Raw genomic sequence first — 12824 nt, forward strand, 5'->3', positions numbered from 1 at the left:
TAGTCGACACAGATTACTTGAAATCGACTCGAAAATTTTGCTCCTTATTCAATCCGCATTTCAGAAACGTCGAGTCAGGTCAACACTGCACACGGTGGGACGATGAGAGCGGTAACGTACTTGGTTTCCAAAGAAATTCGACTCATCCGCATCGAGTCTTACAATAATGGAATCTACTGTCACCGAAAAAATGGCGCCGATATCGCATTGGCCTGCACTGTCTACTTTCCTCTATTCGACCCTTTTATCTTCTCTACGCAAACGACCTACAACAGGTAAAGATGCCTCTCGACTGCATCGTAAGAGATAACCAACTCCAACTATCTGCTGCATTAACAATTGTTTATTTACGCGACATTGGATAAGCAATGCATACTAAAAAGTGAAAAATATATGAATAATTTCGTAAATAAGCAAAGCAACAACTTTCTCGCACACAGGCGAACCGCGCTCTGAAAATGAGTTGAAATTAAGCTGAATGATTGTTCCGAGTTGCCTAATTCTAGGTCAGATGATGGTGCTATTATAGGTAGTAGCACATGATAATTCCCAACACGAGACGGAAATGTTCCTCACAAATGTCAAAAACAAGACGACGCAACGTCATAATCTCAGACCCACGAGTTAGTGAGGGGGCTGGTACATTTTCACCACTGGCCTGGTGACCTGCACGACAGATTGAAGGCGAGGTATACAAAAACATATACACAAAATATAGTCATAGCTATGCGTCGAGTGTTCATATTCAGTTATTCATCACGACGAATGCATGAAAAAATATAAACAAAAAGTGCTATTCCGACAAATCATCCTCTCTCTGCCAGCGGGAAATAAAAGGAAGACCTGACCGAAGCAAACTTCGAAGTTAGATTGTTTCAATAGCGGGACATCAGCATGGAAAAGTGACATCGCCAATTTTGGATACATGAAATTAAAGCTTATCAATGATATTAGTATTGATTGGCGTCCGGAATCTATACGTTCAACAGCGGAAACAATCCAGATGGTGGTGTAGTACCAATTCCAGCCTGCTATTTGCGATAGAAGGTTCGCAGTTTCGTGGCGCAGGTTGTCTACGTGTTAAAAATAATTGCGGTGCTTCAGTGGGTTGCCGCCTAAGCCCGACCAACTGTCTCCGTATAAATATTTACCGGCCTGTTCAATGTACAATGTACATGCACAGTAATTTGAAGTGAGATGGTCTTCAGTATTGTTGATTTGTTTTACGAGGACCATAGGGGTTCACACTTCAGCTGAGGAGTTTCCAAAACTGATATATACGCCTGTTGAGTGGAAGTGGTAAGCTTTTTACTCATATTGAGTTTTTTGTAAATAAATAAAAGTTTATATAGGATAATTTATTACTGCTGCAGCCCCTAGTAAGACGTTCTAGTTGTTATATGCAGAGGTAGTAAAATTAGTCATAGTTTTCACTCAAGTAGAAGTAAAAAATATGTATTCTTGGCCTAGTTTTGCCTGAGCAGAAGTGAAAGTGGTTAAAACATAACCACTGGAGAAAGCAGTGCGGAGTAGTCTAAACCTACTCGGGTGCTCTTAAAAAGTAGAAGTACTTCGTTAATGACCAACTCTGAATTTAATGCTTCGACAGTTTGATAACAGAAAATGTGTGTTTTCTACGTTGACGATTACCAAAAAAATCCGATATCGTTCGGCCCTAGGCTGCATATTGTGCGTCAAAGTCACTGCATCAACTTGGGACTGATGAAAACATATACGCATGTGGGCAAGCGATAGCAAACTTTTGCCAAATCCATTTCTTGTAGTTGGTGCCGAATATTACACGATAGCTCGGGGTTCGGCTGACACGTACAAATTCCCAGTGACAATATATAAATTTATAATTTTCTGTCCAACATCAGAATTGTTAATACGAAGATGAGGTTGGTTCTGCGAAGTTATCCCACCAGCGCCGATCATACCGTCCAATTTTGATAAGCGTATCGCCGTGACGAAGTCCTACGCCGTCACTTTGAAATCTTGCGTGCCTCTCATGCTAGCCTTTCGTTTTCGAGCCGCAATCATATCATAGTAAGGATCGTCGCTGACGTTCTTCCTGAAATTCCAATCATTACATAAATTAGGCACTGTGAGAGTGGAACAAAATATTAACAAGGGAAAGCAAATGTTGACACACGACCATAACAAAGTATTCAGAGGCAGTCAAAGTATTTAGCTCTTTTACTACGGTACAAAGAATCTATCCCTACCGAACACACTGCATCCATTGGTCCTTTTCGGGTTCCGACGACGCCGACATTCTGTAGGTGGTGTGCTTCCCTTGCACGAGTTTGCCTTCGGAATCTGCTTTTGCAGCCTTAATCATCTTGGGAGTCCCGGTGTCGGGAATATAGAGCTCGAAGCAATGCTGAAATAGTAATGGGTTGATTAGTGATTACTAGGGCGATTTATTTTGACCTGTCAAAAAGAGCCAAAATTTTGTCAAAATTGTAGTGTTAAGGTCAGAAAATTGTCAAAATTGTTTACGAAGTCAAAATTTTTTTACCGCCTGCATTTCGTTTGTATCGTAAATGTTTGCACTGTCGGTGAACTTATCATTTGACATGTTACAGCTTGTAGCCTACTTTATAGGCCTACCGTTGTATACGGCCCATTATCTGCTCATTGCAAATCATAATCGAGCAAATGAAACAAATAGGTTGACATGGTGTCATGCTGAACGTGCCGCAATGTCCTAGCTGAAGAAAGAATGCGTGGGCTGTTGGTTCTAATATCAAGAAGCGCATGATGAAAAATTGTGATGTGACGACATTGTCAGAATGAAGCAACATGGTGTGTCACCAGCAGTCTACACACAACTTCAGTGTTGCCAGCCAACAACTGCTGCTGTTGATCGTTCTTTCTCAATTCTTGGCAAGCTACTTAGTAAGGACAGACACTTTCTGCCCGAGAATGTAGGAAAGTATCTTACGTTGTACTACAACAAATATTAATTATTTCTACCATAATGCGTGATATAAACTACTGGAATTCTTAATAGGTCCAGATTTCGTTGAAATAAAGTTTTGTCACGTAAAATTTATCAGATTTTAAATCAAAAAAGTTTTTTTTCAGGCCAGACTACTTCATAAGGACAGACAGTTCCAACCACAAATGAAGATAAGTACCGTAGTACAATTTTAACATTATGTGAGAAAACACCTAATCTACACACACGAGGGCAAACTTCTGTCATTAGTAAGTTTTTTAAGGTAAAAAAAATCAAAATTTTGATTTTTTTTTGATTTTTTAGGGCAACATCTTCCGTATTTTAGGTAAAAATATCCCTAGTGACTATACAATATACATTCAATCAACACAGCATGGCAATACCTTCCCAATACCAAAAAATAGCAGTATACAGCATTCCCAGATTCGTTGAGTAATCAGGGCAAGTTTTTGTTGCAGTTAAAACCGTGGAAAGTTGCATTTATTTTTGAAAAAAGTTGCAGTTAAAAGTTGCATTTATTTTTTCACAAAAGTTGCACTCGAAGGCCCCATTTTGCTCGGTTGACTAAAAAAAAAAGGTCAACTTTCTGGCTCAGCTCCTGAAATAACCGTAAGAGCGTTGTTTCAGTGCTGATTTACGGTGTTTCAGTCGAATTTGGCCGTGTATTTCACCAAAATCAAAAATTCTTTCATGAAAAATCGAAAAAGTTGCATGAAAAAAGGACAAAAGTTGCAAAAAGTTGCACTATAAGATTCCTTCTAACAGCTTAAAACAGCATTCTACATATCTTACGAGTATTTAGGAAGCTGCCGGAAGCCGTAAAAAAACGTTGCAAAAACTTGCCCTAGTAATCAAGCATTCAATCCACAATGCTTCAATTCAGAGCAACATTGCAATGCTCCGCCGCTCGTGCAACAGCAGAGCCGTCATAAACAACTATCACTCGGCGAAGTTCAACTAACCGGCTTTCTGGGATCTTCAACTTGTCTGATTTGTAAGTTTTCCAGCGGAATGATTCCTTTCGGTTCTTTGTCCTAAGATATAGCTTTTGTTAGCACCAGATTCGACGTTATTATCATGATGAAAAATAAAAACAGTTACCTGTGGTTTCTCGAAATAATAGAGACAGTTTTCTTCCAGAACAAAATACCGTTTCTTCCACGTCTTGTATCGGCCACCTTACAGAGTGAATCAATGATTAGATGTTTATCGTAGAAACTTGTCAATTTCAGTACGAGCACAGCTTAATACGGATTGTACTGACCAATTCAAGACTCTGGTTTGAAATCATTTCGACAAAATATGCCAACAGTTGCCATTTTTGACGTTCGGTAATCAGTAAATTGGGACGGAGAGAACGTCGGACGGAGGTGAATTATTACAAGGTATGGCATGGGTAAGAATTCATTCACACGTACAATGTTACTGAAATATAGATCATTATTGGGGTTAGGGTTAGCTAGGTTCAGGCTTTGGTTAGCACAAGCTACGGTAAGGGTTGTGACTGTAATATGTTAGAACAGGGTTGGAGGTTGATATAGCTTGTGTAAGCATAAGGATAAGTTCAGGTTACATAGAGTTCGTGGTCAGTTTAACTTGGGTTACGGTTGAGGTTTTGCAATGGCAAATAATAATCATTGATTTGTGACTTCTAAAGACAGCTCCGCGATTGGTAATTCAGTAACATTGCGCGTGTGGGTCGTTACCGCAATCCAAGAGAAGGCCAAGTCACTAAGGTATTGTTGGGAACACTCCAGAAAATAGGGACATAGCCTATTTGTACACAGGCATTCATCAAATTTAGGGAAAATCGGAAATACTCCAAACAAGTGATGGTAAAAGACTACCACTACATCACATCAACAGGTAGCCTATATGTTAAAGCAAAAATGATTGGTCTCGGTCTAAGATCATGCTAAATAAATTCATCGCATCATGCAAATAGTCTATAATGTCTCAAGACTATAACAAAATATAGACATGGTCGGCAATATTCAGAATCGAAATTTGGAATCCTGTAAATGCGGTGTAGAAGCGAGGCTTCTCCACATCAATCAAATAGATGAGTACAAACGATGGAAACATGTAGTCATATATATTTGGCTTGAGTGCTTTTTATGACGCATGCACAGTAGGCGATCACATTTTACATGAGTAAAAATAATGGCAACCAACACCATTCGTTATATCTTCATTGCTGTCGAATTTGTAAGAATGAAATTCGTTTACCCATGTCGATGTATTAGCATCATGTCATCATTACGCTGAACATCCAACGCGTAAGCATGGCACGTTACTTCTAGAAATAGTGATGTGGCAGACATATACATCTGGCGCAGTTCCAAGTAACAAACGTAACATTTTAGGAGACAACGTAAGGAAACATCGTCATCGTTAATCCGACAATATTCACTGGCCATATTTCCCTTGCTCCGAATTCGAGAGAAACTTCCTTCCTACGTATCGAGTCTAGTAGTTCCGCTGCATTGTGACGTGAACCTACGACAACCGCGCATGCACTATAAGGTTGCTTTGTATCCGTGCATTTTCACACGAATCCAAACAAACGCCACGAAATTCGAAAGGAAACGACTACCGCTAATGTGCAGGAAGATGAAGGCAAACAAAACCGGCATGATGTATCGCAACCGTATTGAGTTAGCCGTACATCGAGCAATATCAGACGGCCACCATGAAACTGCACAACCAAAACTTATGCAAGGCAAACGAAAAACGAACGCAAGAAAACCGTGCAAATAACCTGCCGTTTACATACCTCCTGTAACACAGAAATCAGCAGATACGTTAAAACACAGTCAACGAGGCCCGCATTTGCATGGGCTACAGCCAAAACCATATCGCACTTCGCAGAAACACCGCCATTGCGCTATGACTTCATAAATCTATTTAAAGCAGCTATGACGAATGCAATCACAGCAAAGGACAGAGCACGGACATGAAAACATAGAAAAATTGGTGGTAGCAGCGAACAAAAGTCTGGCGAAATCGAAGCTCGATTTCAGGCTAAATTGATAGCCCGATAATAACGTCAGTATCCAAGTTGAAAAAGATTAACAGCATATGCTGATCAATCCGTAGACCTATCAAATATGCCACACTTCATATATCGCAAATATTCATGATACAAAGTATTTACCTTCTTACTTTAATCAGTTATGTGCTTTTCAGATCAGGGATTGTAAACAGTGGTTTTAGCTCGACCGACAATTGGTTCGCAGGTAATATCAAGTTGATATAACAGTTAGTCGTTAAGAGGTTAAAAATATCAGCAAATTAGTCACAAAATGGTAGCAGCGAGTCAGAGAACTATTAAAATATGCTACTGCTACACTAGGAATATTGAAATATATTTCTTACAGTTTAAAGGTGTCCAGGTCCAGCCGTTCTAGTTTATTTCATATTTTGAAATGCGGCTTAAGCTAGACGCCATATCTTTTGAATATATCCGGGTTAAATCCGATATTGGTCAGACTCCAGAGTAACAGTCAGAAATTTGAATGTGGGACAAACACAGATCAAGACCACAAACCAACAACTTTCTAACCTGTGAGAATCTGGGCATACTATACGAATACATATTTTAACCACTATATGTATCTAATTTTGCATTCAAGATGAAGAGTAGAGGCCTTACCTTGCTTCAAAAGCCAGCCTTCCTTTTCCGGGTTAATAAACGTCAACACCATATCACTATCGCCGTCTTCGGGAATTTTGAAGGGTTCTTTCTTTATGCTGTCGTAGAGGTCCTGTCGAATCACATAAGATTCAGTTAATTCGAATAAACAACACGTTGCGACTAAGATTTGAACTCACGATCAGAAGCTGTTCAGGAAGGTCCTTGCCGTCGTTGATGCCGCGATTCATCGAAATAAACCTGTCGATGGTCGGTTTCTCTTTCACGCTCGGATTGTGTAGGGACGTGTTCAGCATGATGATGGCGAAAGACAGAACGTAGCAAGTGTCTGTGATCAAATGCATTTTGAAATATCTTGGCCAGCAAGTGTTTATTCGTAGCGTCAAGAGCAGACCCCAACTGATCAACTGATCCTAAAAACCTTCAGCTCAATATGAAAATTTCACAATATATCCACAACCCACTATTGCAACCAGAATCACAGTTTACGGCATTCTGGCTTAGGTGGTCAATCACGAAATACTTCCTACATTCTCAGAATACGCAGGCAAGCTTTGCCTAGTTGCACTGCGCATTCGGGTGGTTACAGTTTCAGATCACCTCCCCTTCTACTCAAACGGGACAAATTACTCATTTGTCAAGCTATGGATTTTGAAATTGTTTCAAGACCACGTGAAATAGCTCGTGTATTATGGTAACCGAGTCGATATTTGAAAATTATAACAATTCGAAGTGTCATTGGCCATTTAATTTTGGAAGTAGCCACCCATGATTGAATAAAGTTAGTAGTGTACTTTTCAAAGAGTAGTTATGAGACGTCTTGAAAAATTGCTACTTTTAATTGCAATTGGGTGGAAATTACTACGCTTACTACTGCGACCACCGGTGCATTGGGTGCATTCTTGAAGTACAATTCAACTGGTTTTCGAAACTTTGATTTGGGTGGAAAACGAGAAAAAAAACAGGTATTGAACTGGCAAACCCGCTTTAGATATGAAGTCTACGCGCCATTGCCCACAGTAAAATATTGACAGCAGTGGCTAATAGAGTTGAGGACTAGGCTAAGAATTGCACTGTCTTACATATGTAAAGCTGTCATGAGCGATCAAAATTATTTGGCGTTTTTCACTGAAGTCTTGCCATCCAGGTGTACTCGAGTGATTCACTTTCGACAATTTCGACATATGGTCAAACTGTATATTCTACAACACTTTCCCATTGGAGCAATTCTGGTAGCTCAAAAAGTTGATTAAAGTTAGTATAAATATTTATAGAACAAGTATCTCCAAATGACAGGATCCGAGACTCGAGCAATCACTTGTAATAAAAAAAACGCATTGAAAATACTTTGTCGCAGTCTTCCACAGTCTGTCACCACTTCAAAATCCAAATAATATTACCACGGGAGACTTTGCTAAGCGGGATCCACACAACACTCCGGGCCGTCATTAAAATAAAGCTAAATCAATATCCAGTTTTCAGTAGATTAACAACAGAATATAAAACAAGTGTGTTTGGATACGATGCTTTCAAATCCCAGCAACAAATTTCAATATTTTCAGTTATGACCGATATTTTTTTAGTAGCAATTTGAAATCACCGCCGGTTTGTGCCAGACGATTAAAATTATATTCTCTCGCCTCCGATTCCTTACACCAGTAAACCAGAAGCATGCTTAAAATGGCATGTTTTTTCATCACGTGTCTTCAATCAGACGACAGGCAGCAGATTAATTTCCGAAGAATTCACACTACCAATATAAATCTACAAACATTCCTATATGTGGCAGCTTTAAGAAAATAGAAGAAATATAATCGCTTTCTTCATTAAAGAGTCTGCTTTCATTTTAATGTAGGTAATTCATAATAGTGATGCACAACATACCATTCAATTCACATAAACCGCACATCAACATAATTATGACCTCTTTTAGAGTATAGAGACTGGAGAGATTTGTATTACGATCGCACAATATCAATATGCATAAGGGTATTGCCGACACAAAAATGGAAAGTCAAATAAAAATTGATATCAGCTACTCTCTCATGTATCTGATTGTATCAATACTTGTGTCACTTTTGCGAAGTTGAGTACAGTACAAGAGCTTAATCGCTAATCGACTCGTTCCATAAGCCTACAGAGCTAACGAAGCGCCTAGCATGTACCAACCAGTATTGTTAAACACTCCCGGATTACAGGTACAGTATCTAGTGGCAAAGGCCTCCATCATACGATCGATCTTCTGGGCTTCTCCCGGCAGTCGAAAACTCCACAGAAACTGCCTGAAAACCAATTACCCGCCGTTGCGCATTGAAAATCAATACCCGACACGAAATTTGTTTACCTCAAAGCGAGATCAAGTCCCAAATCCGTGAATTTGTGAAGATTGACAAATTCGTTCAATACCGACAAGTTCATTTCGTCTCTGCCAATCGACAAAGTGGGTTGGATTAAATGACGATTGGCAGACTGGGATTACGACTTACTTCTCTCCTAAATAATCTCCGATAGCTGTTTTGTTCAATGCAGGAAACGTGAATAGGAAATCTGCTATTCTTTTCGGGTTGTTTTGAATGATGTCATTTTCGACGAGATATGCAATCCCCTAAAAGTATGGATAGTATTTGCTGAGCTCCAAAATATAATGTTGCAATGACGACTCGTGGGAAAAGCCTTCAGTTCTTCTACAAGTAACGAATACAGCAAATTTAAACCATGTATATCTTCTCAAAAAATTTGGGATGAATATTGAACTGTGTGAACGGGTGGCTCCAGGCAACGTTGATCAAACGGGCAAGGTGCAAAAATCAGAAGCTCATACCTTTTTGGGATCAGAGTTGAACTTCTTTCTTCCAGTAGCCTCTTTCTTTTCCCTTGACATTGCTTTGCTGTGAAAATTATTCATCGGTTACATGGCGTTTCATAATCCGACGAGATTTAGGAACACTGTATCTCGGCTTCACCAATCAACGAAAACTATCATCTCATCTCATCTTTGTACAAGGATATATACATATATAGCTATATAAATAGTCGACTGTGCCTGAGCATTCAACCAATTCACAGTAACGTAAACAACTTCACTACCTATATGAAGTCAATCGTACATTTCGTGCGAAATCATCTTTCCCAACACATTCGATCCTCAACACTGAGCCTTGTTGAAAAGTAGGGCCTATCAGTCTTTGCTTAAAGAATAGGGTCATTTATGACGGTCGCTGGCTTATTAAAATAGTATTAGGCTTCTCAATCGGAGCATGTTCAAGCCAGATCCAGGTCAGACTAATACTTGCTTGTAAACCTGTATCAGTAGTTTCCAGTTAGTCGCTTGGCACTGTGCGATTGAGTGGAAAAGGGAGAATTGGTGATATCACGAAAACCTTTGCATCTACATCATCAAGCACTATTTTACACCTCTGCTACAGGACGTTTCGGTCGAGTATTACCCGGCCAAAAGCATTGTAATATATATATCCACCTTTCAGGTGTTCCTTCGAGGTTGTCCAACTCTCTGTCGACATCTTCGAGTTCCGATTTCAATTTCTGAAAAATAACAGTTGACATTCCACGACAAAGATCTATATGGTCAAATCAAGAAAATTGACCTCAAGATGGGCAAGCAGTTCACTTTTTTTCTTCCAAATCTCACGTAATATCTCTTGATCGCTTGACGAAAGTGTAAGCACTGGAAGATAGAAAGTAGGCCACATTAAATAAGATCCACTTATTGCTTACAATGGTTAGTCGTATCGGAAAATGCCAATCGTTAACAATGGCACATGCGATTAAAGGTCGGAGCTGTTTTGTAAACATTAGCACCTTTTCTGATAGATGTAGCCAACTGCAAGCACACGGACTGTTTTAAGCTTGAACTAGAAACTGGTGTCATGTCATTATGGATATGCGCACTATAATATCATAACATATTTGACTAAGACGTAGCAATTAGTAACTTTATTGTTCCAAAGGCGCCTGTCGTGAGACAGTTTCTATTATGGCACTGTCAGGGATATTTAGGCAGCTAGATAACTCTGTCTGAGATGACCAGATTGTCCATATAATTGAATCTTTGCAGTCTCCGGAATATTAATGAAACATATTGATGCAACCTGGCCCTGGCGGTACGCAACTTGACTATATCCAGGCTCGCGGTCTGTTGTTATAACGTGTTGAGAAGTATCTATTTAAAGAAAGCTGTACTAGAAATTCAAGACACATCGACCCCAGTGGAGATGTCACAATCCACGTCTTTGCCATTCTCAGTCCTGCAGTACCGGTGTAGTATTATAGCCTATATGTTCACAACATTATGCCTCCTGCGCTCCGCCTCCGGGACTGTGATGATGACTATGTCTACGTAATGAATCAGTCACCAATTACTGTCTGTTGATGACCTTCATTAAAATTGGAAGGTAGGCTACTAGCCATCTCTTTTTCACACTTTCACATTATAGCCTCTGTTTACCTACTGGGCCTAGGGCCAAATATTATGATAACGAAACACAATTACAGGACTGGGTTCAATTTTAATGAACCACAAACGGCATTCAAGCTCAATGCCACTTTATATTAGCTTCTTTTACTTTAATTCAGTGTACATCCCTCCTCTTTACATCGCCTGGTGGGCCCAGGTGGGTGTCTGATCTTAAGACTACTCCTAGTCGTTTCGGCATCTTCCTATCATTCATTGTATGCAGTCTTGTGATGTTTTGAAGTGATGAAATTTTATGAATTAACTTGAACTCCTTCCTTTTCATAGTGTACGGTAACAAATAGTCGGATGTTTCAAATTGAGCAAATAGTACCGGGACATATCTGGTCGACGACAATTAGGCTACAAAAAGTAATGTCTAAAAATACAAATAACATAGATATATATATAGACCGTTCACGTATTCTATCTGTGTATCGTCAAATCCCGCAGTTTCATTCACTTGGAGCCTTGGCATTGGCATGAATATCAGGGTTAGTTGGTGTTACACTGTTACTCAGTAAAAGTACGGTACGGAGTAGCTAATGGCGTACCGGTGTACTAATATGATATGGTAGACTAGGCTATAGGCTATAGACGTCGATTAAATAACTTACGTATATCGTCATCGGTCATCTTCATGATAACTATATGACTGTAGTAATCAGTGCCTTAATTGGTGTGGCGAACAGATTTCACGTTAAAATTGCGAGAATTTTACTCGCAGCGTCAGGATAATCCCTTGATTCGCTTTCTTCTGACCCGCGATTCAGACGATAGGGTTCAGTCACTGCCTCCTTATCGACACAACATCAGTCGTTCTTTATTCGTTCTTACCAGCTACGGTATTTATACTTCCTTAGTTTACGTGAGAGCGGTTGCCAGATTACATATTGCAAGGGAAGAGAGAGAGAGAAAGAGAGAGAGAGAGGTTCGTTTTGACGACTATCATAGGGTTGCCATACGTCCGGAATTTCCCGGATATGTCCGGAATATCACTGTTCAAACTAGCGTCCGGGAGGAATTTCTAAAATATGCCAAATGTCCGGAATTTTGAAGACTTGACGTGAGCTCATAATTTTTTCGTAAATCAGCATAAAAATAATATTTTTTGGGAATATTTATGCTGATGCTGTGCGCGATTTGCTATCACGTTTATTGATTTTATTATGGAGACTATACCACCCACGCAAAAACTGCAATAAAATATTAATAAAAACAACCTTCATTTACTGGAATAAGCATAATTGTAACGGATAATTCCTAGAGATCGTTAAAGCCGTTTAAATGCTTTATTCAAAGATAGTGGTTTCAAACGGGGGGGGGGGGGGGTAGGGGGTCTATGTTGAACGTAATCAGCTTCCAAAATAGCCCGTGAGTAGGTCTGGACCAAGGTGCTGACTTCTTTTACTAATCAGCTCGTCAAATTTTGATCTAGGCCACGGAACATTTTCAAATTGGAGATGGAGTCGCAACCATGAAAGGTTTGAAACCACTGGATGTTGGGTGTTTAGTTTATACAGCTCCGTGGTGCGCACCGCCTTAAGGCTGATAAACAATCTTATCGGTATGACATGAACGTGACTTTACGATGTGCAACAATTACGTTCCCTGTATTTTCGAATTCATCATCCTCCACCAGCTCTAACGCTAACTCTGATCATGTGGGCGGAGAGTAGGGTTGCCATACGTCCGGAATTTTCTGGACATGTCCGGAATTTCACTGTTCA

General features: G+C 39.7%; 2 protein-coding genes across 5 annotated transcripts in view; one reads left to right on the forward strand and one right to left on the reverse strand.

Moving 5' to 3' along the window:
• The window catches only part of LOC145439206 (ran-binding protein 9-like), a 333125-nt gene that overhangs the window by 76362 nt on the left and 243939 nt on the right, over positions 1–12824 (forward strand). The window lies entirely within an intron of this gene.
• Positions 326–11916, reverse strand: LOC145439189 (cytohesin-1-like). Of its 2 annotated transcripts, XM_080316681.1 has the most exons (14): positions 11712–11916; positions 10229–10308; positions 10102–10166; positions 9445–9511; positions 9110–9228; positions 8968–9048; positions 8793–8905; positions 6803–6951; positions 6623–6735; positions 4070–4148; positions 3931–4002; positions 2229–2386; positions 1941–2074; positions 326–1155 (listed from the first exon to the last, which is right to left on the reverse strand). In XM_080316681.1, the coding sequence occupies exons 1-13, from the start codon at positions 11734–11736 to the stop codon at positions 1978–1980; spliced, it is 1218 nt and encodes a 405-aa protein (XP_080172807.1). In that variant the 5' UTR covers positions 11737–11916; the 3' UTR covers positions 326–1155; positions 1941–1977. The 2 variants fall into 2 exon arrangements, with proteins under 2 accessions (XP_080172807.1, XP_080172808.1); XM_080316682.1 differs by having other exon boundaries at positions 326–2074; positions 4070–4146; positions 6624–6735.

This window comes from Botryllus schlosseri, chromosome 5 (genome assembly GCF_051294905.1).
Source record: "Botryllus schlosseri isolate E-star chromosome 5, Bs_hap1, whole genome shotgun sequence".
Taxonomy (NCBI): Eukaryota; Metazoa; Chordata; class Ascidiacea; order Stolidobranchia; family Styelidae; genus Botryllus; species Botryllus schlosseri.